General features: G+C 52.2%; 2 protein-coding genes across 9 annotated transcripts in view; one reads left to right on the forward strand and one right to left on the reverse strand.

The window, feature by feature from the left end:
• C19H19orf81 (chromosome 19 C19orf81 homolog) lies at window positions 1-25204 on the reverse strand. Of its 5 annotated transcripts, XM_070044282.1 has the most exons (6): window positions 24906-25204; window positions 22032-22149; window positions 3039-3111; window positions 2815-2935; window positions 1486-1625; window positions 1-621 (listed from the first exon to the last, which is right to left on the reverse strand). In XM_070044282.1, exons 2-6 carry the CDS (start codon window positions 22096-22098, stop codon window positions 426-428), a joined length of 597 nt encoding a protein of 198 aa, XP_069900383.1. In that variant the 5' UTR covers window positions 22099-22149; window positions 24906-25204; the 3' UTR covers window positions 1-425. The 5 variants fall into 5 exon arrangements, 2 of the variants coding, with proteins under 2 accessions (XP_069900383.1, XP_060145242.1); XM_060289259.1 differs by lacking the exon at window positions 24906-25204 and having other exon boundaries at window positions 22032-22160; XR_011376986.1 differs by lacking the exons at window positions 1-621; window positions 1486-1625 and having other exon boundaries at window positions 2258-3111.
• Window positions 16297-25291, forward strand: part of SYT3 (synaptotagmin 3) — a 16062-nt gene continuing 7067 nt past the window's right edge. The window contains exons 1-5 of one of the 4 annotated variants that reach the window (XM_060289181.1): window positions 16297-16379; window positions 17014-17144; window positions 18582-18747; window positions 22053-22578; window positions 24808-25195. In XM_060289181.1, coding sequence (XP_060145164.1) covers window positions 18597-18747; window positions 22053-22578; window positions 24808-25195 — 1065 coding nt within the window. In that variant the 5' untranslated portion in view covers window positions 16297-16379; window positions 17014-17144; window positions 18582-18596. Of the gene's footprint in view, window positions 16380-16813; window positions 17145-18576; window positions 18748-22052; window positions 22579-24807; window positions 25196-25291 lie in introns of those variants that run through there. The other 3 variants (XM_060289183.1, XM_060289182.1, XM_030849926.2) reach the window with 3 other exon arrangements.

A 25291-nucleotide genomic window follows, 5' to 3' on the forward strand; every position in this document is an offset into this window, starting at 1 on the left:
GAGGAGGAAGAGGAGGGGGGAGGATGCGGACGTCTGGTTCTCGCTGGGACAAGGATCGCACGCGTTCAAAGCCCCGGCGCCCGGGTCTTCCCTCTCTCGGGCCTCAGAGTTCATCCCTCAAGGGATTGGGACCCAGGTGTCCATTTCCAGGGACTGGAGGAAGATTTGGGAGGCGGGATTATATCGTGGAGGTTCGTCCCTACCCCCCATCACCTCCCACCCCCTGACTCCCCACCAGGATTTTGCAGAGAGAAATGGCTTTTGTACCAGGTCATTCTTTATAATTAAACTCACAGTATCCACCCCCTCGAGCCGACCCCGCCTCCTTCCTGGGAAGGCAACGCCCCTTTCCTTCGGGATTCCGGGTGGGTCGCCCGAGCCCGCTGGGCGGTGCGCAGGCGCAGCCGGGGCCCGCCCCCAAAACGTCAGACTTCCTCGGTCGGCTCCGCCCCCAGAGCCTCGAGCATGCGCCGTCGGACCAGGGAGCGGCGCAGGTGCAGGCGGTAATCGCCCAGCAGCAGTTCGTCGTTGCGCACGAGAAGGTGGTGGAGCCCGCGGAGGCGGAGCCCCGAGCGCAGTAGGCGCGAGCGAGTCTGGAAGTCCGTGACCGTGATGAGCCACCTGCAAGGGGGCAAGGCCAAGAGGAGAGGGGCGGGGCGGAGACGGAAGGGGAATCGCTGGCCTTGATTGTCCCAGAGTCCTTGCCTGGTCCCTGTTCGTTTACCAACTCCAGTCCCTCAACCCGTCACTACATCCCTAAACTCTCCAACCCTGCACTCTCGCCGAGGTCAATCTGTACTTCTACCCTCACCTGGGTCAGTCTAGGTCCCGTCTTCTCTCTCAGCCTGGCTCTGTCGAGGATCCATCTTTTTAAACCGCCGCTCCAGGGCCCTATCCTCATCCAGCAACTCCAGGTCCCGCCCCCTCAGTGTGGCTTTCAGGCCCGGCCCCGCGCCCAACTAGACCTCCAGGCCCACCGATCACTCTGGCCCCGCGCCTGCAAAGTGCTCAGTCCCGGCTACGCTCCCGCTCAGAGCTGTTTCCCATGCTCCGACCACACACCTCGGTCTTGCGCATCCCCGTCACCACCTGGGTCACTGAAAGTCCGGTTCCTCACTCCAAATCCCACCTTCTTTTCCGATCTCACCTGCCCCTGCCCCTTCACTGCGCCCACTCTCGCCTTAGCCCCTTCTCGGCTCTCACTCTCTGCGGGGTCTGGATCCTTATACCAACCACGCCATTCTCCGGGCGCTCCTGGCCCCGCCCCCTCACTGCCCTCACTTCTCCGCCCCGCCCCTCACGGAGCTTACTGTTGGCCCACATCTCCTATTAGCTCCCGGCCACTCAGAGCCTCCGCCCCGCCCCGCCCCACCTCTCACTGCCTTCACTCCCCTCCCGGCTCCCCCATCGCGTTCACCGCGGTCCTGCCAGTTGCGGTCCTGCCCCTCCCGGTCGCTCCAGGCCCTGCCCCCGCCAAGGACTCACCGGTCCCGGCGCCCAGCAGTCCCACAGATGACGTTCACGTTCTCAAAGCGGATGCTCCTCACACGCCCGCTCTCCATGGCCCCGGGTAACTCGGCCTCCAGCGCCTCCAGCACCTCCAGGTGGGTAAGGTCCTCTTCGGGCTGGGGATGTCGGAGAGAGAACCTCCGTCAGTGACACTCGGAGTTCAGTCCGGGTGCAGAAGTCCCCACCCGAGACCCCACCTGCAGAACCTGCCAGAGCGGGGAGGATAGGAATCTTTCAGGTAGCAAGGCATCTACTGCCATTCAAGGTCATTCTCCAAAAAAAAAGCCAGTTCTCACCAAACCGATTTGCCAAAAGTCAATGAAGAGCTGACTGAACGATTCACCGATTTGGCCAACTTTGCCAATCTACTGAAAACCTTTCCAGCAACCTGCGTTGGATGGCGAGACTCGGGCAGCCCTTGAAGATTTCCGCAAGGATCTAAGCCGTAATTTTTTCCTTTTTTAGTCATATTAGCATTTTAAGAACTATTCAGTTCTCAAAAAATAAGGCTCGTAGGAGGATATGACATCTTGTCAATCTATTTTGCATTCAGAAACATATATTGATCATTAACCACGTCTTCAGTCTGAGATTACCGTGTCGAAGGCGATACCCTATGTCATGACACATAAAATTGCTGCGAAACCACAGTGAAATCATGAAATTGGTCACCTCCAGGAAGGCAAGCCTTGGATGTGTATGTTGGGTGTGTATGTGTGTGTGTGTGTGTGTGTGTGTGTGTCTCATGTTCAAAAACACAAAGAAGCGGAGCAATAGGGTGGGGATTCGTCCCATAAACAAGAACAGCGATCCCTGCGTTGAGGTCGAGTCACACAGATGAGCTGAGGGAACACTTCCGAGGCTTCTGCCTGGCGAGCCTTGTTTAATTCTCAAATGGGTGAGACCTTAGTAGATACCTCCTCTGAGGCAGGAATGCCCAAAGGATCCGTACACTGAATAACCATGTCACTGAATCTGTCAAAAAACGGGCTTTGTGAAATGAATTTTTGCGATATCTGTAAATTTTACAGAATTTCATAATAGGTGGATTAGCAGGACTCCCTCTGTCCTCAGTGTCCCCTCTCTCTGCCTCTCGGGCTCCCCTCTGGGATCAGCAGTGATAAATTTGATGATGAACCCTTTGACAAATTCACTATCAATCTTCAGCCACTTATCCTGGTGCCAAGCCCACAGCTGATGAGCTGCAGAGCCTGGATTCAACCCCTGTCCACCTCACTTCTGAGCCTGTGTCCTTCCCACCATGCCACCAGGGACCTGGGATCATGGGGGTGGGGGGACACTCACTGAGGTCTCCATGCACAGACAGAGGGGCTGGGCAGCAGGTGGCATGGGGAACTTGCGGATGCACGGGAGCTCTCGGTCCAGCGCCTCGTATTCTGCAATGACCTGGCGCAGATACTGCTTCCTGGGAAGACAGCCAGCGGACAGGGACCTCCCAAAGTTAGGGGTCCAAGCCACCGCACTCAGAGGATCTCAGATCAGAAATCATGGGGCCAGGGACCACTCACGAGGATTTGACAGGTCTGCCCAGGCTCCGAGCCTGCGTCTCCTCTAGGGTCTCTAGGTCCACAAAAAGTGCTCCTGCGGATGGAAAACCCAGTATCAGCTGCCTTGAGCACTCCTCGCACGTCATTCCACTTGAATAGCATCACCAAATAACTGTCCGTGCCACCCCCAGGATAGCTCTTATGCCAGTTGTTAAGCTGTTGTCTCTCAGCCCCAAAGGACTCTACCAACCCCATTTCCACTCGGACAGTTGGGGTCCTGTTAGGCTCTGCCTAAAGGGGGTGCTAGCGGGAGACCGCAAGCCAGGAGGAAAGGGAAGGGACGTGCTCCTTTTTGCTTCCTGTTTCCAATCACCCCATCTTAGCTTCTTCACTGCAGCAGCATTTGAATCTAGTTATATGGTTTTTCCAACACTCTCAGAACTGGCCTCTTGATTGGAACTTGATTCATAACAGATCTCAAATCTGGACTCTTCTACACAACCCCTCCATCGACATCGGTCTCTTCTATGGCCAACTGTCCCACATAATCCATTTCCCCTTCCTCTACAATCCTAGAGTTTTATCCAGCTGGAAACAACAGTTCCCAGCCTCCCTTGCAGCTAGGTGTGGCCACATGACCAAGTTCTCGCCAACACTGTTAGCAGAAGTGAGGGGTGCAACTTTGGAGTCATTTGCTTAAGAGAAATTTTCTTGGCTTGGACTCAGTGCCCCTTCCCTTGGACCGGAATGTGGATGTAGCAATAAGCCAACTTTATTCTTGCTAGAGATGATGGAGCGCCATGGGTCCCTGTATTCTCGAGGGGCTGAGACATCCCACCCATCCAGACCACCTTCCTCCTCTTACACGAGAGAGAAACCAACTGTTTTCTTAACGCCATTGAGTTTGAGGGTCTCTTTGTTACAGCAGCTGAAAAAATGCAGAAAGCAACCCCTGACAGCCAGGAGCTGGCCTGGCACTCCCAGAGGGACCCTGCTGACCTCCCTTTGGACATAAGGAATTTCACAGAATTCCAACAGCAGCCAAGGTCACTCTGTGACCATGATGGGCCAAGATAAAAAGAAGACCCCTCTGGAGTCATGTCTCAACACAGCACAACCTCGACGCTGCCCAAACCACAAAACAGACCAAATATTCCCCTCTGGGCTCAGAGCTGATGCTGCTTTTTTCCCAACCAGTGTTAGTGCCATTCTGATGGCTCTCATGTCATGGACTTGCCTCTGCTTCCTGCCAGCATGTGATCCAGAGCAAAGCCTGCTTTCCAGATTCCTCCCCAAGTCACCTAACTCAGCCCAGGTCTCTAAAAACCTCTTACTCAGACATTGATGTGTTACTATCTCCCTCATTCAGTAAACTCAGCGGCGTGCTGGTAAATGTCCTCTCTCTCTCTCTCTCCCTCCCTCCCTCCCTCCCTCCCTCCCTCCCTCCCTCTCTCTCTCTCTCTCTCAGCATCTGCCTGTTTTCATGGTCTCAGTACTCTCACCCTGACCAATTTTATGCTACCCATGGTTTTCACAACCAGCTTGCAAAATTCACCACTCGGCTCTTGTGAGCTGGGACAGGCTGTCTCCAGCACAGGGCTGTGTCCCAGCTATGCTCCTATAGCGGTCTTTGGCTTCAGCACATCAACACAGCTCAGCTTGTACCATAGTAAGCCCCCCTCTCTGGTCCCTGTTCTTCCACCTCCCATCTGTTTTGGCAGGGCAGCTAGGGTGATCTTTTCGTCTCAGCACCACCAGAGGCTTCCAAACCACCGGAGGCTTCCTCTTGCCTTCAGCATAAAGTCCTCCCTGTGATGGGGACTCATTCCTCAATGTGTGGTCTGGGGAGCATTTCAGGGTCCACCCCAGACCTATTGGGTGAGAGTCTGCATTTTAGCAAGATCCCCTTTGAGAAGCACCTGCCCTGCGTGTGGTCACTCTGATGACCTCTCTGATCATTTTTCTCCAGCCATACTGGCCTCCCTTTCATCCCCCCAACATAGTAATCTCCTTCTCAAATCTGTCCACTTAACAATAATAATAACTACGTGTTTACAGCCCCCTTTAAAAAGCCAGGCACCTTTTAAAGTGTTTTTCCACTGAATCTTCAAAACAGCCTTCTGAGTGAGTGTAGTTTAACAAATGATGAAACGGAAGCACAGAGAACTTAAGTGACTTGCCCAAGGTCACACAGGCCAAGTGACAGAATCAGGATAAAAATCTAGGCACTGGATCCAGAATCTGTGTTCTCAATCCCCCAGTCTGCTGCTTCTCGCCCCACTATTGTCTAGACAACAGCTTCCTAACTTCTCAATATATATCTCTCTCTCCCTCTTCATTCACCCCATCAGAAGCGTTTTGAAATGTAGATCTGACCACATCGCCGTTTCCGTTTCCTCAAAACCCTCCCAGGACTTCTCATCGTCATTGGGATAAATTAAGACCAAGATCACACATGACCAGACCCTGCTGATGTCTCAAGCCTGATCAGACACTATCGTCCTCCTCACTTGCTGCATTCCAGAAACATTGCCCTTCTGTGACTTGAACTCTCCATGCTCCCTCCTGCCCCAGGACCTTGACACATGCTGTGACTCCGCCTGGAACTCTCTTCCCCCTCACTTAGCTCATCAAGTCTCCCTAAGTGTGTCAACAGTTCCTGTCGTGAACTCATGACACCAAGTATTTGCTCCCATCACAGTTGCAATTTTACATTTACTTCTGTGAGTCTCTAATTATAATGTGAGCAACATGAGGTCGGGGACTTGTCTTTCGCTCTTGGCGTCTAGCAAAGCACCAGGCACCTAGCTGTAAGTATTTATTGAATAAAGACTGAAGGAATAGAACCATCAAATGCAATATGTCAACTCTGGGTCTTAATTAAAACAAACCAACTGTGAAAAATAAAATTTTTAAATAATTAGGGAAATTTAAATATGCACTAGGTATGAGATGATAGTCAAGAAAAATTGTGAATTTGTTAGGTGGAATTAATGGCATGGTAGGTCTGTTTTCTAAAAATCCTTAGCAGTTAGAAACACATGCTTAAGTATTTATGGGTGGAAAGGAATTATGTCTGGGATTTTCTTTAAAACAAATTTGTCCTATAGAATGTCCCCCCAGAAAGTGTGTATGTGTGGGTTGCTTAGATGAAACAAGATCAGCAAAATGTACATTGTCTCTATTTTTGTGTATGTTTGAAATTTTCCATAATAGAAAAAATCTTTTAAATGTCTATCATAAGTAACTTAGAAATAAAATTATACGCCCTGGAAATGTGTGTGAAATGACTAAAAAAACTGACTCTAGCAGCATCAAAGGTGTATGTTTAAAATGTAAATAAAACTGTTTCTCATGAAATGTGGCATTAGAAATAAAGATTTCTAAATTACAACCGTGATTTTAATATATTTGTTTCAATGTATATGTGTAACTTAGTAAAGGTATAAATTTAAAAATAAATACTTATTGAATAATTGAGGAAACACGACACTTTCAAACTTCAACAGGCATCTCCAAGGCCTCCTGTGTGCCTTGGAGAATGCTGCAGACCAAGAGATTAATGAGACCCCAGCCTGCCCTCCAAGAGCTTCCAGTCTGGTGGGGTAAGTGTTCACTGTAAAGGGCAATACTTGCTACAATGGACGTGTCGCGAGGCGGAGAGGAAGCCCAGTCTGGGGGCAATCAGGGAAGGCTCCTTAGAGGAGGTGATGTCTACAGCAAGACTTAAGGGATAGGAGTGGGATAGGGAGGATGGGAGGGAGGCTCAAGAGGGAGGGGATATGGGGACATATGTATGCATATGGTTGATCCACTTTGATGTACAACAGAAACTAACACAGTACTGTGAAGCAATTATACTCCAATAAAGATATATTTTTAAAAATAGTGAAAAAAAAAGACTTAAGGGATAAAGGAGGAGTTTGCTAAATAAAGAAATGGCAGAGAAGGAGATGTTTTATGCAGAGGGACCACGGGGTGGGGGCGGGGGGTGGGTGCTAAGGTCTTTAAGCAAAAGAGAATATTCCCAGAATTTTCTTCAGGTCCAAGGCTAAGGAGTGCTTATTGCAATTGTAGGTTATTAATTATTTGTGAGATAGTGTGTTTCATGTCTGTCCTCCTTGCATGAGAACCAGCTGGGTCATTTCATTCATTACTACAGGCAAAACACTTGGGACCCACAGGCTTTCTAATGGCCTGAGCCAAAGTTTGCAACCTGACAAGCTAGAAATGTTATTGGTTCCAAAACACCACAAAGAAAACAGCAAAACTGAAATGAACAAATATCGATCTGCAAAACGACCCAACTGGTCAACTCAATGTCACTCATCTTTTCTGGAGCTACACATAAAGTATACTTATCAGATGGGTACCTCCGTCTAGGTTAGAGATGATGTGGGGTGGGGCGTCTCCAAATGAAAGAGGTCTTCAAAGACACTAAAAGAGACCTGAGGACAGAGAAACTGTCTGTTTTGCCACTAGAGCATTTGCTATGCCTAGCTTAGCACCTGGCACAGAAGAGGTGCTTATAGCCGACACCTAGAAAGGTGTAACTCAGCCATTCCCATCCTTCTTCCTCCATTTGAGGAGTGTCCATTCCCCACCCACGCAACCAGGTAAGGCTCACCAAGCCCCAGTATCCTCAGGGATATCCCATCCAGTGCAAAGCAATGTCTTCTGACCCTTACTGCTCATCGTAATTACCTGGCAAGCATTCAAAACCTATAGTTGCTGACAAAGGATTAATCTCCAAAATTTATAAGCAGCTCATGCAGCTCAATAACAAAAAAACAAACAACCCAATCCAAAAATGGGCAGAAGACCTAAACAGACATTTCTCCAAAGAAGATATACAGACTGCCAACAAACACATGAAAGGATGCTCAACATCACTAATCATTAGAGAAATGCAAATCAAAACTACAGTGAGATATCATCTCACACCAGTCAGAATGGCCATCATCAAAAAATCTAGAAACAATAAATGCCGGAGAGGGTGTGGAGAAAAGGGAACACTCTTGCACTGCTGGTGGGAATGTGAATTGGTACAGCCACTATGGAGAACAGTATGGAGGTTCCTTAAAAAACTACAAATAGAATTACCATACGACCCAGCAGTCCCACTACTGGGCATATACCCTGAGAAAACCATAATTCGAAAAGAGTCATGTACCAAGATGTTCATTGCAGCTCTATTTACAATAGCCAGGAGATGGAAACAACCTGGGTGTCCATCATCGGATGAATGGATAAAGAAGGTGTGGCACATATATACAATGGAATATTACTCAGCCATAAAAAGAAACGAAATTGAGCTATTTGTAATGAGGTGGATGGACCCAGAGTCTGTCATACAGAGTGAAGTAAGTCAGAAATAGAAAGACAAATACCGTATGCCAGCACATATATATGGAATTTAAGAAAAAAAATGTCATGAAGAACCCAGGGGTAAGACAGGAATAAAGACACAGACCTACTAGAGAATGGACTTGAGGATATGGGGAGCGGGAAGGGTAAGCTGCGACAAAGCGAGAGAGAGGCATGGACATATATACACTACCAAACGTAAGGTAGATAGCTAGTGGGAAGCAACCGCATAGCACAGGGAGATCAGCTCGGTGCTTTGTGACCGCCTGAAGGGGTGGGAGAGGGAGGGTGGGAGGGAGGGAGACACAAGAGGGAAGAGATATGGGAACATATGTATATGTATAACTGATTCACTTTGTTATAAAGCAGAAACTAACACACCATTGTAAAGCAATTATACTCCAACAAAGATGTAAAAATAAATTAATTAATTAAAAAACAAAACAAAACTATAGTTGCTAGGTCCCCCAGAACTAGAGATTCTGGTTAATTGGGACCTGAAGTAGGATTAGGTATAGGTTTTTTTAAAAAGTTTCTCCCACCTGATGCATAGCCCCACTGACTAAAGTAATCATGATAATCTCGTTCCTTTTGCCAGGGATTGAGACAAGAGTGAGTGGATGACTTAGTGCTGGCCAATGAGATGTGAGGAGAGTTTATTTGGGGTTCTTAAAGTGAAGACCTCTGGAAGTGATGCCTGAAACTGTGGCAGCCATTTTGTAACCATGAGGTATGCAAGCTGGTGTGCAAAGGGGTTATATCCCAGACCAAAAAGCAGGGACATAGAAACTGGCTTCTCAGTGACATTCACTGAGCTGCTGACCCAACCAAACACAAACCCTGATCCACCTCTGGGCTTCTCTTTGAGTGAGACAATGACTTTCCTATTTTTATACTGCATTAAGTCCAATTTTCTATCACCTGCTAGCCAAATAAATCCTCACCAAGATATTACTTGAGAAATGTCGTACGAGTGAATGAATGAATGAGCTGTGCCAAAGTAGAGTAGAAGGAGGGAACCCTGGAAGGTGAGCCTGTCAGCTAGCGTCAGGCCACACAGGGCCTCAAACAAAAGCTTGAGGGGCTAAGACTCTCTCCTGGGAGTGATGGGCAACGTGGAAGAGCTGTGAGCAAGGGAGAGACAGGGTTAGTGCTGGGTGTCAGAAAGGCTCCTCTGGAGCTATGTGGGGGATGGGCTGGAGGGGAGAAACTGGAGACCAGGGAGTTACGTGGACAAAGGGTCCAATGGAAGAGGACAAGGCCTGAGCTGGGGCTGTGGGAAAAGAGAAGTAGGGACAGGGCAGAGAGAGTAAGCAGGAACATGGGGCTGGGACTGATGGCTGTGGAGGTAATGGGAGTGGGGGAACAATGCCGGGCGTCTAGACTGGGTTGGCAGTAGCACCATTCAAACATGGGAAGCAGGGAGGAGGAGTGGCTTTGGGAGAAGATGTTGAGGTCAGTGTGGGAGACAACGAGAGTGTGAGGGACCAGGGTAGGGAGTCTATGGGGGATAATGGCCTCAGAAGAGTTGTTACGGCCCCAGAGATTCATGGGAAATGTAGTTCTGGGTCCAGAACATTGGTCAGGGAATTGAAAGGCCTCATGGGAAATGTAGTTTGAGGTCTAAAGGGTACTGCTCAGGAATCTGGTAGACATAAGAATTTGGGGTAGCTCTTTCTTTGTAAGGCCAGTGACTCACTTAAGGTCACACTGAAAGCCAGGGCTGTGACACAGTGCTCATAGGAAGGACCCCACCCGCCCAACCCCACACTTGGATACAAACACACAAGCAGACACGATTCGGTACCTGCCTCCCTGTGCATGCTGGGGTTGCCCATGGTGGAGGAGCAGAGGGGCTCCACCTCGTGTTGCATCCTGAGAAGGTGGTAGGGGTTGTCTCAGGAGGATGGGAAGAAGAGCTCTGACCGGGTCACCCACCCCAGCTCCTTCTCCCCGCTGCTGCTTCCTCCTCCTTGTCTTTGAAGCCCCGGGGAAAAAAAAAATGGAAGGCTGAGACCACATGGAAATCCAGTTTCCCTTAACCTCTGGGAGTCCCTGTGTGCCCCAATTATTTCTTTCCCACTTTCCTGCCTCCTCCTCCATGTCTCCCAGTCTCCTCGAGTTTCTTCCCCCACCCCTCTCTCTGCCCCACTCCCTCCCTCCCTCTCTCCCCGTCTCTCCTCCAGTCTTTCCCTTGATTTCTCTGTCCTTTCTCCCCACATCTCTCCCCTTCCCTTGTTCCATCTCCCCAGTCTCCTCCATCAGTTTCCCCAACATCTCCCCAGCCCCCCGTCCCTCTCTCTCTTCATAGTTTTCTGCCTCTCTCTAACCCTATCACCCCCTCTCTGTCTCCCTACCTCTCTCCCCATCTCTCTTCTCTCACGGCTGCCTCTGCTGGGCTCCTTGGCTTCCCTCCCTCTGTCATCCCTTTTCTGTTCCCACTTGCCCTCCACTCATTCGTGTTTCACACAGGAACTGGTTAGGTACAGGTGAGATTCAAACAGAAACTGGGTTCCATATGGGGGAGGGAACGGTGAGCAGGGGGCCTGGTTGCCATGGTACCTCCAGTGGATGGGGGAGGGGCTGGGGGCTCCTGCCCCCAAGGGGAGGAGTGAAGGAGTTTAGCCACAGAGGTGCCCACTGGGCATCCCTTCTTTGTGTCTGCAGAGCTCTCAGCAGGAACCATGGGAGAGGAGCGCAGACTTTTTCAGTTACTTTGTCTATCTTCCCAGTCTGTCTCTGTTACCCGTATCTCTAGTCTTCTCTCGAATTCATCTGGTCTCTGCCTTAACTGTCAATTATTCCTGCTTGATAAACATTGACTCCCTGCTTGTTAGGCAGTAGCACCTTGATTTTCTGAGTCATTTGTTCAGGGATGAGCTTAAAAATCAACGTAGGATACAGATTCAACCCTTGGACTTTTGCCGGACCTGTTACCAAAGGAGATCTTTCTTTTTCCAATGAGGTTGCCAGGCCGGTCGGAGCCTAGGTTGGAGCTGCTGGGGACCATCACATCGCCACATGGGGAGAGAGCCTGCCTGAAAGCAAAGACAACACGAGGAAAGCAGAAACCAAAGATGCAGACAGATTCCTGAAGACGATTGAGGACACCTAGATCTAGCTGTCCCTCAAGCCCTCATCCACCCAGTTAATTCCCTCTTATGCCAGGTTATTTGCGTTTCTGTCATCGGCAATTACAACAGTCCAGACTTAAATGGACTAATTTCCAGACCCAGTTCCTCTGTGGCCCTGACTCCCTGTTGGCATATCCTTATGTCTTTTTCTCTCCCATCAGGCTGTCCTTCACTTCCAGTTGCCAAGTCCATCCCCATAGGACAGGAGACATCTTTCATCCTCGTGACCACAGGCACACCTAGCCTCTATAGCCCATCAGTCTTCAAACTCTACCCCTTCTGTCTCCTGACTCTGCTCTTTCTTCTCGTCATTCCCACAGCCCGACACCCACTCAGGTTTCAAGGTCTTCTCCTTCCTGGACCCTCGCCCCAGCCTCCTTCTTGCCCTCACATCCTCCAGTCTCTCCTCCCTCATTCCCCTCCCACAAGGTTTCGGAGGGGTCTTTCTGCACTTGGAGATGACCCTGCCCCTCCCCTGCTCTCAGCCCTCCCATGGCTCCGAACTGCATGATCTGGTCCCAGCTTCCTCTCTCACCTCATACATTCAAACATTCTTCAGTCACCTTTTAATAATTACTTTAATTAATCCCTCCCACCCCTCACTCCTGTCTCCACTCTCCACATGCTGCCTTCTGCCCTTTTCCTGGTGCCCAAACGCCCTCATCCTTTCATAAGAAGCTCAAGTGCCCCCTCCTCCAGGAAGCCTTCTCTGACTCCTCCTCCTACCAGTTGTGTTTTCTGTCTCCATCCTCTGCATGTTCTTTATCTGCTCTTTTTTTTTTTTTTCAGACCTCTGAACACTGTGCACTCCGCCTGTCTTGCTCAGGAATTTGGGTCTGTGTCTGCCTGCCACTCCAGACCAAGGGCCCCTGACTCATCTCTGGCTCTCCAGCATCAGGAAAGTGCGGAACATGTATGTTGAATGAATAAACAAGTGACGATTTCCCTCTATTACTGTGACTCACACTCAGTACCCCCTAAGCCCACTGCCCTGTGTCTCTTGGTCTGCATGAGGTAACATAGGATGAAGAAGAGAATATGGACTCTGGAGTCAAACAGGCTAGCATCAAACGCCATGGCCGGGCTGTGCAAACTTGGGCAAATGTCTTTCCCTCTCTGAGCCTTGGTTTCCTCATCTCTTACCAGTAATGCTGCCTTGAAGGGCTAATGGTGCTTAAATAAAGCAAGATACAGCAAAGTCCCCGCATGTGAGCCAGGCACACAGGAGGCACTCAGTTGCAGTTTGCTCCCTTTCCAGAGTTCTTTATCTCTGTGACCAGCATTAGCTGCCTCTTCTGGACCTCTCTTCTTCCTTCCTTGGGTGTCTTTGTCTCTCTCTCTCTCTCTCTCTGCATCTGTGTGTGTGTATGTGTGTGTGTGTGTATGTGTGTGTGTGTGTGCATGTGGCTCTCTCTCTCTTTTTCCCTCTGGTGTCTTGGTCCTTTAAGTTCCCATCTCTCTGTGTCTCCATTATTTTTCTCCCTCTCTCTACCTGTCTCTGGAACCCTTCCTCATCTCTCTGTGTGTCTGAATTTGAATTTCTATATCACGTGCCTCTGACTTTGTCTCTCATTCTCTGTGTCTCTATGCCTTTCTGCATGTCTCTATCTCTGTCTCTGTCTGTGTGTGTGTGTGTCTCTGTGTCCATCACTTTATTTTGCCATCTGTTCCTCTCTATCTCTCTACCTCCTTCCCGGTCTTTCTGCCTTCGCCCCACCTGCCTCCCTCTGCCACTCACCCCAACTCTCTTGGGTCATCCCTGTCCCACCCCCTGGCCTGGCATGCAGCCCGGGACACAAATCCCTGAATCAGCATTTTCCCTCTATTCCAGAAATTATGTCAGCGCCGCAGTGGGGGGCGGGGGGGGGTGCTGCTTGTAGCTCAGGTTAGAGGGTTTGCCTCCCCGCATCCTCAACCACACGGGCCGTGGCCAGCTTGGTCCACCTCTGTTCTTGGTGTTTGTTCTCCCCGGGGAGCACCAGGAGAACAGGTGAATCTGTGTTTACACACAATGTGCGTGTCTCTGGGTGTGTGTCTGCGTTTGTTTGCAGCACATTTGTGTGTGAATCTGTAGGTACTTTGCAAACTCATCCGTTCGCTCCTGCACGGATGCATGCATGCATCCCACCAACGATCCACTCATCCACTCATTCAGCTATCATCCGCTCATCCATCCATCCACCCATCCAACTCATGCATACATACATACACTTCTCTATCTATCCGTCCACTCGTTCATTCATTCAACCAACCAATACTTATTGAGTGCCTACTGTGTGCCAGGCACCATGTCAGGCAGTGGGGACACAGCAGTAAACACAAGTGCTACCCCCATGGAGCTTATGTGCTCATCAGTCCTCCTCCATGTGCCAAACTCGCTCCTACCCCAGGCTTTGCGTGGACTGTTCCCTCTCCCTGGAGCAGTCCTCTCCCCTCCCCCATCTTCACCTGGATTATGGCAACTCAAATGTCACTTGCTCAGAGAAGCCTTCCATTGACCTCCTTCCCAGACACACAGCACCCTGGACTTTCCTTCCTAACATTGATACCCATATGGAGTTATTTAATGACCACCTGTCTCCACCACTAGACCGTGAGTCCTCCCAAGGCTGGGATTTTTGTCTGCTTTGTTCCCAGCCAAATCCTTGGTGCCTAGAACAGTGCCTGGCAGTCAGTAGATGCTCAGTAAGTATCTATCAAATTGGGTGCATGGATTGAATTGAACGAATGTCTCTGTCTCCTGGTTCCCTGTCCAGTGCTCCGGGCTCGTCTACACCCCTGGTGGTGATGACAGGCAAGGTCCTCAAACTTCCTATATGCAAACGACGTAGTGGCTGAACTCAAGGAGTCTAGAGTCAGACCACATGGCTTTGAATCTCAACTCTGACACCTCCCTGCTGTGTGACCTTGGGCAGAGCACTTCCCCTCTCTGAGCCTCAATTTCCTCACTTGTAAAATGCAGTGAAGGGGTCCATGAGCAAATGCATGTAATTACTAATTATGACAACAGTAAACATTAACCATTTTCTCTAAGCACCTCTGGTGAATTGAATTCAATCCTCGAAATAACTTAATGAGGTGGGTTTCAAAAAAAGATTACCCTCCCAATAAAAAGAAATTAGAAAAAAAAAAAGATTACCCTCATTTACAGATGGGGAAACTGAGGCACCAAGAATGTAAGTTATTCACCCAAGGCCACAAATGATGAAAGAGCTGGGATTTGAACGCAGGTACCCCACTTCCAAAGTCACACACACAACCAGTGCACTACAGCTATTCCTTGACACCCAAGTGCCTCTTTGGGAACATGTCGTGGGAGTCTGGCAAGCCCGTCTGTGTGCACATCTCTGAAAGTGTGCATTGCTGCATACTCCTTCTGTGTGCCTCTCCCTGTGGAACACAGCTGCCTGTGGACCCTGGGCGGAGGTCTGGCTGTGAGAGTGGTATTTGGGGTGCCTGCTCTTGTGTGCACATATCTGTGGGTGCACCACCACCCCCATGCAAGCTCCCCTGGGTGCAAATGTAGGTCCATCCGGGAGAATACAAGAAGCACTGAGGATAGGATTCAGAGTGAACCCGGAGGCATTTCTGGGGCATTCAAAAGTATGATGGTGACTGCAACGTGTATACATAGGCAGCAGTTGGGCGGATTATCTAATTAAAGGGGGGGCGCCTAGGGGACTCCTCTTAAAGTGTTTGCAGAAGAAGCAGCAATTTTTTACTTAGAGATTATATTTATATGGGTGTCACTGGGAGGCAGGGGGCAGCACTGAGGAAGACTGGGGGTGGTGAGGGGGCTTCAAGTCACCCTACCGGCTGCCACTGAGACCAGGTAGCTCTGGATCCTCTTCAAGGGATTTAACCTCCGTGGGCCTCAGTTGTATCTTCTGTGAAATGGGAATAACATAACTCCCCCCATCTCAGAGGGCCAAAGTGAAGATTAACTCAGAGGATGCTTTCAAAGCACTTAGCCCAGTGCCCAGATCACAGTGGCAATTGTCATTCGCTGCTATTACTATACCGGTAAAGGTATACTTGCTGTTGTTAAAAAGTATTCATTAAGCAGCTACTTGGTGTCAATGCTCTCCCTCTATATTGACTGGTTTTTCAAACCTCTGGGTCCCTTAGGAAACAGGTTTATTGTCTATATTTTGTTGATGAGGAAACGAACTCAGAGCAGAGTGCAAGGTCACAAAAGCAGTGCCTGGCGCTCAGTAGACGCTCAGCAAGTATCTGAGAATCTACTCAGGAGCCGGCCCGGGAAGGACCGAAATCCAGGTCCTTGCTTCTACCCCCACATCGGGCTGAGACTCAGGACCGCTGATTCTGAGGCTCCGTCTCCCCCGCCCACCACCATCCCTCAGCGTTCCTCGGCTGGGAGGACTGCAAGTCCTGGGTCCTGCGGAGAAGGCGGCTGGGGAGTTGGGACTCCTGGGTCCCCAAGGGAGGAGGGAACAGAAGGGGTGGATTCCTGGATCTGAGAATGGAGGGAGTTGGAAGCTCAGTACCCTGGGTCCTGGGGGAAGAGATGACTGGGGTCCCTGACTTCTCTGAGAGAGGAGGGGGTGAGGTCCAGGACCCCTGGATCCTGGGGGAGCAGAGGGTCATGATCTCAGATCTCTGCATCCTCGTCTGTGGAAGTACGCTGCGTCTCAGACGCCTCGGTCTCGGGAAATCTCCCTTCTTCCTCGCTGCGGCCGCGCTATTTGGGCTTTGAAGCCGCAGGTTCCGAGGGGAAGGAGGGGGTGCAGGGGGAGGAGCCGCGGACCTGCGACAGGGGCGGGGGGAGGAGCCGAGCTGGCACCTCGGCCGGCGCGCGGGGCTGCGGCGGCGGCGGCGGCGGCGGCGGCGGCAGCTTCGGGTGAGTCTGCTCCTCCCCTCCCCCTGCCACAACCCCCGCCCCAGACCCATCCCGGGAGGCGGCCACAGCGCGTGGGGGCGGGGGTAGGTGCAGAGGTGAGCGGATCTCCCGCCCGGGAGTGGGAGTGCTGCAGCGTTTGCTGGTCGCCCCGGGGGAGGGGCACGTGGCCCTGGAAGGGGGGGTCCTGAAACACCTGGGTGTACCCCAACCTCGCCCACCGATCCCCCGAGCGTGGGGATGGTTTACCCACTCCATGGTCCCTAAGGACTTAGGACTCCGCGGCTTCTCGAGGTCCCAGACATTATTCCTCTCCCCTGCAGCGCCTTGGGACCCCGGCATCTCTTAACCCCCCCACCTCCAAAAAAATTCCCATCTCCGCAGCCGGGAGAGGTATTAAGGACTTCAATTCCCATCAGTCCCTGCAGAGCCTGGTCTATGAAGCCGCAGCAACGCGAGCGCAAGGCCTGCCGGGAATTGTAGTCTTTAAGCCGCCCCCGCCCCCCCGGAGCTGGGGACCCGGAGGTGGGAAGGGGTGGCTGGACTTCTCGGGGGTCGCCTGGGGTCGAGCAGCTGGCCCGAGTAGGACAAGATGTGCGGCTCGGACTGAGCTTTTTCTCACGGCCACGACCCCCAGATCCAGCACCCCCTCCCACCACCTGGCTCGTAGGGACAGGCCCGCAGACCCGTGTCCACCCTACAACCCCCATGGGCTACCGCCAGCCGCCGCCTCGGCTGCCATCCAGGACACGGCAGGGATAAGCGCAGGTGAGTCTGATATGCCTGTCTCGGAGTCCTGGCCTTCTGCAGCACCCCACGACACCTGTCCATCTGTGAGCCCTGATCTGTCCCTAATTTCCCCAGCACCCTCCTTCCAGTCCATCTCTGATGTCTAGTTGCAAACCATGTGTCGCTAATTCCCCTTCTCCCCACAGCCGCCTACTTCTCCTGGCCCCCTCTCTTTTATGCGCCCCCCTACCAGTCCAACCTTCCTTCTGCACCCATGTCTGTCTGCCCAGTCCTTCTCTGTATCCTTGTGTCCATCTGTGATCTCTGGCCGTTATGTTTCTGTCCTTTATTTCTGCACCCCATCCATCCTCTTGTCCATTGTTTGTCTCTCAAAGATATTTCTGTCCATGCTCCTTCCTGGCACTTATCACTGCCCCTACGTCCACCCATCTCTCACACTCCTATGAATTACACACCAGCTTATTCTTTAAGGTTTGTCCATCCCACGTCTCGATCCTTAACTTTCCGTCTGTCTGTTCACCTGTCCCTCTCTTCTGGGCCCCAGTTTGCCCTTCCCATTATCTCTGTCTCCCCTCCCCTTACCTCTTCCTCTCTCAACTTGGCCCTTATCTCTGCATCTTTCATCTCCATCCCTCCCCAGCCAGCACCAGACGTAATCATCTCTTATCTTGCTACCCCCACCCATCTCTCTCTCTCTCCTGCTCTCTCCCTGTCTACACCTTCCTGTTCCCTGGACCTACCAAGCCCTGTCCCACCCTGGGCCATTGCTCACGCTATTCCTGCTGCTTTGAATGCTTTTCCTCACTCCAGCCCCACTGCCCACTGCCCATGGCTGGCTCCATCCCACCCTTCAGATTTCAGAGAGCTCCCCCGACTGCCCACCTCCAGGTCCCCTTGTGACACATCCTCCAACTATTTCTTTTAGAGCACTTCTCACAGTCTGAGGGCTATGTGTTTCTGTGTGCGTGTTTGTTGATGTGTTTACTCTTTGTCTCCCCTCATTGCATTGTGACACCAAGAAGCTGGAGACCGCGTGGGGTTTGTTCCCTGCTGGATCTGCAGCAGCTGGCACAGTGCCTCTCACGTAGTTGGTGCTCAGTGAATATTTGTTGAATGCACGAACGAGAAGTGGTTGTTCCGTTGTCTCTCCCTCCCGAAATTCTGTCCCTGCATCTGTGCAACCCTAATCTTTGTCTCCTTGTCTGTCCACCCCTTTATTTATGCATCCTTAATCTCTGCCCCTTGGCTGGCCTTCCCAGTCTCCTCCTCCTTGTCCATTTGCCCCTAATTTCTTTTCCCTTGTCCAATCCTCCCCTAATCTCCATCCCCTTGTCCATCCACTCCCAATCGCTGTCCCCTTGCCTATCCTTTTTCTGTCTCTTTCCACCCTTTATCCACCCCTCTCCCCCATTCCATTCCCCATCTGCACTCTTGCCCGGCCCCTCCCAAGAACAGGACCCGCTGGCCACCATGTCAGGAGACTACGAGGATGACCTCTGCCGTCGGGCACTCATCCTGGTCTCGGACCTCTGTGCGCGGGTCCGAGATGCCGACACCAGTGACAGGTGCCAAGAGTTCAACGACCTGCGAATCAGAGGCTATCCCCGGGGCCCCGATGCAGGTCAGCACCCCCAGCCGTCTTGGCCAGCCCCCTGCTTCCACTATAGCTAGATTCAGAACAGCCCTGCTCAGCTTCCTGTTCCTTATGGGGCCGGTCCCTCTTATAGTCTTGCCTCCATCCTGCCTGTTGCTGGTCCCCCAAACCTCTGATCTAAGGATAAGGAGCTCTGTGATCCGTGTGACCTGTGACCTTTTGGATTTTGCCCTGTGGGCCTCCTGTCCACCCTCCCTCACCACCACTCCACTGCTGCCACACACCCCCTTCAGGTATCTTTGTGCATTTCACATAGTGCTTAGAAGCTCAGGCTCTTAAGTCAGTCTGTCTGACTTGTCTGGGTTCAAATCCCACCTCCCCCACTTACGAAATGAATGGCTTCTTCTGTGCCTCGATTTCCTCATCTGGAAAATGGGGATCATAAAAGTGACTACTTCATGGGGCATCTGAGAGACTCAAATGATATAACACATGTGGAGTGCTAAGAACAAGCTGGGCGCACAGTGGTCATTCAATATATGTTGGACTGTACTTACTGAGCACCAACTGTGTACCAGACAGTATACAAGATCCACTACCCTTTGTGGTACATATAATCCCTATTTTCTCTTTTTTTAAATTTTATTTTTTAATTGAAGTATAGTTGGTTTGCAGTGATTCAGCAAAGTGATTCATATATATTATTTTTCAGATTCTTTCCCATTATAGGTTATTACAAAATACTAAATATAGTTATAATCCCTATTTTCAATGGGGGAAACTGAGGTCCAGAAGGTGGAGTGATCGGCTCCAGGTAACCCAGCTAGGAATCAGCATGGCTCTGAGAGCTAGGGAATATCATGATTGCCCTCGTCCAGATGAAGAACCTTCAGGAAGCATGAGGTGGGAGGTTACAATGACAGTCACGCTTGCTGAGTGCCAGGGCGGGGCTCAGCATCTCGAGTGCAGGATGTCCATGGGACAGTGACGAGGAACGAGGCCCAGAGACCTGAAGCAGCTCGCTCAGAATCTCATAGCCTGTACGCAGGAGAGCCAGATTTTGACCCCAGGAAGCCTGGTACACTACTGCAATTGTGAGTGATGGGGAATCCCAAGGCCACCCTCAGGTTCAATGATTTCTAGGGCTCACAAAACTCAGAAAAGCTGTTATACGCATGGCTACATTTCATGACAGCAAAAGGATGGAGACTAAACTCAGCAAAGGGAGAAGAGGCCTAAGGTAAGGTGCAGGAGAGACCAGGCACGAGCCTCCAGCTGTCCTGTCCTGATGGAGTCACGCAGACAGCCCTTAACTCCCCCAGCAACAACGTGTGACAACACGCACAGAGTAGGGCCCGCTCGGGAAGCTCACCAGAGCCTCTGTGTCCAGGGTTTTTACTGCTTAGTCTTAGCCCCTCCAAGGGTCAAGCTCATAACACGTGGCCCAAAGACCCCAGCATCAATCACATTGTTACACAGACTATCTGATGTGGCCCAGGTGTCTCAGGTAAATAAAAACACTCGGGCAGGACATTCCCAGGGCTTAGAGGTTCACCCCAGGAGCTGAGCAAGGGCCAAATGTTTCTTTGGGCAAAAAGGTTAGTATTTTACTGCACAGCTATACTGCCTTGCACGCCCAAATGGCTCCCCGGTGCAGGCAGACAGGAGTGAGAAGTCTGCCAGGGTTTGGAGGATGGATGTTTTGACTTGGAGAGGGTCTGGGCCAGGCTGACAGTGGGGGAAAGCATCTGTTCAATTCTTCTCCCCCTTCTCTTCCAAAATGGCCCCCTTTTCTCCATTCTTTCCATGTTCAGGAGGCCAGAAAGTCCTTGCTCCGGTTTCTAACAGGCCCCCAGAACTCTAAGTAGATGTCGGTCACTTCGAAAGGAGCACCCTAAGGGGTTGGAGGTGGGGTGGGAAACTCAGAGTTCTGCCACTGCCCGCCGTGTGGGCCTGCAGGGTCACGTTCTCTCTCTCAGACACTCAGTTTCCTTATTTGTAAACTAGGATCAGTCATCCTTAGGTTACACAGTATCCTGAGGATTAACACCATGGGCCACTGACTCAGATTCCCTGGGCAACTCAGGACTAGAGGGCATCCCCCTTGCCACCAAGAGCTCCCTGAAGTGACACAGCCCCTCCACCCAGCTGAGCTTGTTGCCAATGGTTTAGTTACCTGCTACTCCCCCTGCCCCCCATAACCCATGGTCTGTACAGAGCAGGAATTTCCCGTGTTCCACCTCACTGAAGTCAACCCCAAATAAATTCACATTTCCTTGAAAAACCCCACTCCTGGTACCAATTACTAAATGAACCCGAAACCTTCAGTTCAAGATCTGGGCTGTCCTTGGGTTTCTCTGAAAGGCATATCAGCATATAGTAGGCATTCAGAATGTGTTAGCTGCAGTGGCGGTGATGTTGGATACGCGTGGCAGCAGCAATAAGATTTATTATTCTAACAAAAATTCACGTTCGAACTACCACTTATTGGGAAATATTGAGGTGTGGCAGCATAATGGTGAAGACGGTAAAGCCAGGCGCCCAGACTCGAATCCTGACTCCCCTGCTCCGGCTCTAGGACTCTGTGTCTTTGGTAACTTCGTGTCTCTTGGCCTCAGTTTCCTTTTGTGGAAAATAACAACAGGCATAATAATGTTGCCAACCCCCTAGCGTGCCTGTCAGGCATAAGGAAGCCAATGCGTATAAAGCACTTATGTGTCCGGAACACAGTCACCTCTCAAGAAACGTTTGCCATTATCTCCCCCAGCTTGCTCAGCACACCATTTACTCCCTGCATTCCTTAAAAGCACTATGAGAGGCAGCACTGATTTTTCCCATGTGTCAGATGGGGACTGTCAGGCTCAGAGAGGTTAAGATATGTTCCCAAAGCCACACAGCAAGCTGGGATTTGAACCCTGACCTGCCTAACTGTGCCATGCAGTCTCCTTTCTCCTTGATCAACTCTTAGCATTTTAGGGAACCTTCGTCCTACCTCGGATGGTGTATTCCCTTACAGAGAGTCACTGTGGGCTAGCAATCCAGAGAATAAAAAGATTAAAATCCGAAGACAGACTGCCGGCTCAAATCCCAGATCTGTCATTGACTACCTGTGCAGCCTTACACAAGTCACTCAACCTCTCGGGTTCCTCATCTTAAAAATGGTTAGGTAGAAACACCGACCTTGAGTAGTCGTGGAGTTTATACTAAGTATTACATGTAGGGTGCTTAGGACGGTGTGTGGCAAATAGTAAAGGTTAGCTCTTGGGGACAGCAATGGGAGGATAAACTCTGACCCCACCCTGACCCCTGACCTTTGTCCTCACTCTCTCCAGACATCTCCGTGAGCCTGCTGTCGGTCATCGTGACGTTCTGTGGCATTGTCCTTCTGGGTGTCTCCCTCTTCGTGTCCTGGAAGCTGTGCTGGGTGCCCTGGAGGGACAAGGGAGGCTCAGCAGTGGGCGGTGGCCCCCTGCGCAAAGACCTAGGCCCTGGGGTCGGGCTAGCAGGCCTGGTAGGCGGCGGTGGGCACCACCTAGGGGCTGGCCTGGGTGGCCATCCCCTGCTGGGGGGCCCACACCACCACGCCCACACTGCCCACCATCCGCCCTTCGCTGAGCTGCTGGAGCCGGGCAGCCTAGGGGGGTCAGACCCCCCAGAGCCCTCCTACTTGGACATGGACTCGTATCCAGAGGCTGCAGCTGCTGTAGTAGCCGCTGGGGTCAAACCGAGCCAGACATCTCCTGAGCTGCCCTCTGAGGGCGGCGCAGGCTCTGGGCTTCTCCTGCTTCCCCCCAGTGGTGGGGGCTTGCCCAGTGCCCAGTCGCATCAGCAGGTCACAAGCCTGGCACCCACCACCAGGTGAGACAGGCTACTGGGCTGGGGGTCCACTGTGAACTTCTGTTCTTCTTATGTGTCTCTTTCCCATCTATGGCTCTCATGAGTCCTGGGGAAGGAGGGAGCTTGGGGTGTGGATTCCTGAATCCTGGGGAAAGAGGAGGCTAGGGATCCAGACTCCTGAGCTGGAGGGAGGAGGGGGCTAGAGGTCTAGGTTCTTGGATCCAGAGGAAGGAGGAGGCCGAGGACAGGACTCTGGGACCAGGAAGGTGGAAGAGAATGGAGGTTAGACCCCTGAGTCCCTGAGGCACAAAGCAATTCATCTCTTTCTCCCTAAGCCTGGACCGGTGGTGGGACCTGCAGTTCATCCATCCATTGTTCATCATTCTGTACATGTACACTGAGCTCCTAATATGAGCTAGAGCTGAGCTGGGTGTTGGAAAAGAATAGAGGCGAGCACGGCAGACACACCCTGCCCTCACGCCACTCACAATCCAGGGGAAGTGGGTCCCCAGGTCAGCTGTCCCTATCCAGCCAGGCCAGGGCTGCAGTAAAGCAGCCTAGGGGACGTGGGCAGGACCAGATCACACAAGGTCTTGAATGCTGGACTGAGGGGGTGGGACCTTGTCCTAGGGCACTGGGGAGCCACAAAGGGCTGTGAGCAGAGGAGGTCAGCTCTGGGTAGAAAGACCTCTCTGGGGCCACATAGGGGACAGACTGGAGAGACAGATTGGATACCAAGAGTCCAGGCAGGAGACAACAAGGCTGAACTGGGGATGGTGGAGGAGGAGATGAGGTAGAGAGAGTCAGGGCGCCGAGAGTCAGGGATGGAACTGGGGTTGACAGCTGTGGGTAGAAGGGGGTGGGAGGAGGTAAGGACAGCACCCAGGGGTCTGGCCTGGCGGTTGATTGGGTGAATGGTGGGGCCGTCAGAGGATCTAGGAAGAGCAGTGGGTTTGAGGGAGACCCTGAGCTTATCTGGGTCTTGTTGAATGGGAGGGGCCCGGGGGAGCATCCGGGGAAAGCTGCCTCCGGGAAGGATTGTCTTGGGCTCCAGAGGTTCATAGGTGGTTCTTGTCCAGTGGGCTGGCCAAGGGCTCATGGAAGTTATAGTTTGAGGTCTCTGGGGAGGCCTTCCAGAGGTTGATGGATACACCAGTCTGAGTTCCTCCTTCCCCCATTATACAGATGAAGAAACTGAGGCCCAGAGGGTGTTAATGACCTCCTCAAAGTCACTCTGGGAGCAGGGAATGGCCCTTCAGTAGCTGAAGGCATCTCACCCGGCATCCCTTTCCACGGCTTGGTGCCCTCCCACTTCCCCCAGCCTCATGCCTGCCTCTCAGCGCATCTGGGGCTCCCATGTCCAGTCATGACTGCCCATCACTAGGGGCCCAGGTGTGATGGTCCATGGATGGACGAGCAGGGACCACAGGGATGGGGACATTCAGGAAATGGGAGGGAAAGGATTGCAGGGGAGAGAGGAGATGACGATGGCCCCAGCTGTCTGACCTGCAAATCTAGGTGGATTCTGGGGAACTGGGAGAGCGAGTGGGCTTGGGAGGAGGCACTGAGCCCAGCAGGGAACACGAGGGGTATGTGGTGTCTGATGGGCAGCTGAGGCTGTGGGCTGAACCAGGCTGGAGTCAGAAGACAGATTTAGCAGACGTCAGGCTGCTGATGGCCGTGGAAACCTGGGGCACAGCTGAGCTTGTCCAGGGAAAGCGTGTGAGTGAGAAGGGGAGAAGATGGCAAAGATGGTTAAGGATAGAGCTCTGGGCTTCCAGAGTGTTCTACAAACACAGACAGCCAGAAAAGGAAGTTGAGACAGAAAGAAAGGGGGAGCGATGGTCAGGTGGGAGAGCATGAGGCTGGGGCTTAGGACGGGTTAGGGAGACTTGGAGAAGGGCAGGTGCAGGACCAGGGGGTCTGGGCTGTGTGAGGCCCCAGGGGTCCATAGAGAAACTACTCTGGGTCACCCCTTGAGGTCAGAAGGAGGCTTCTAGAGGCTGGTGCAAGCCCAGGTCTGGGGTGGAGCTAGCTCAGAAAAGGGGATAGGTCACCCTCCTCACACAGATGGGGAAACTGTGGCTCAGAGAATTCAAGTGCCTCGCTCAAGGTCACAGTGGGCAAAGGTGGGGACCTGTGTGCGCCTGGCAATGGGGTTTGGGGAAGAGGCAGGGAGGAGCCTCCCAGGTCTTCAGATGCAGCGAAGATCGTTGCCACTGACCCCACCTTGTCTTCCCCACCCCGCAGGTACCCGGCCCTGCCGCGGCCCCTCACCCAACAGACCCTGAGCTCCCAGCCGGATGCGGGCAGTGAGGAGCGGCCGCCCGCCCTACCGTTACCCTTACCAGGCGGCGAGGAAAAAGCCAAGCTCATCGGACAGATCAAGCCGGAGTTGTACCAGGGCACTGGACCCGGCGGCCGGCGCGGCGGCGGGGCCCCAGGTTCCGGAGAGGCCGGCGCGGGGGCGCCGTGCGGCCGCATCAGCTTCGCCCTGAGGTACCTCTACGGCTCCGACCAGCTGGTGGTGCGTATCCTGCAGGCCTTGGACCTCCCGGCCAAGGACTCCAATGGCTTCTCAGACCCCTACGTCAAGATCTACCTGCTGCCTGACCGCAAGAAAAAGTTTCAGACCAAGGTCCGGAGTGGTGGGCTGGACATCCGGGTCCCAGGGAGGAGGGGCTGGGGGCCGGGACTCCTGGGTCTGAGGGAGGAGGGGCTGGGGGCCTGGACT

The sequence above is a fragment of the Globicephala melas genome, chromosome 19 (genome assembly GCF_963455315.2).
Source record: "Globicephala melas chromosome 19, mGloMel1.2, whole genome shotgun sequence".
In the NCBI taxonomy this organism is placed as follows: domain Eukaryota; kingdom Metazoa; phylum Chordata; class Mammalia; order Artiodactyla; family Delphinidae; genus Globicephala; species Globicephala melas.

Coding starts and splice junctions, on each gene's coding strand:
- C19H19orf81 (XM_070044282.1), bottom strand. CDS start 22,098: ATGCCACAGAACGTCACGATGACCGACAGCAGGCTCACGGAGATGTCT. Junction 3,112..22,031: donor TGGAGAGAGTGAGGACAAAG/GTCAGGGGTCAG, acceptor TTCCATCCGCAG/GAGCACTTTTTGTGGACCTA. Junction 1,626..2,814: donor GTCTGTGCATGGAGACCTCA/GTGAGTGTCCCC, acceptor CGACATCCCCAG/CCCGAAGAGGACCTTACCCA.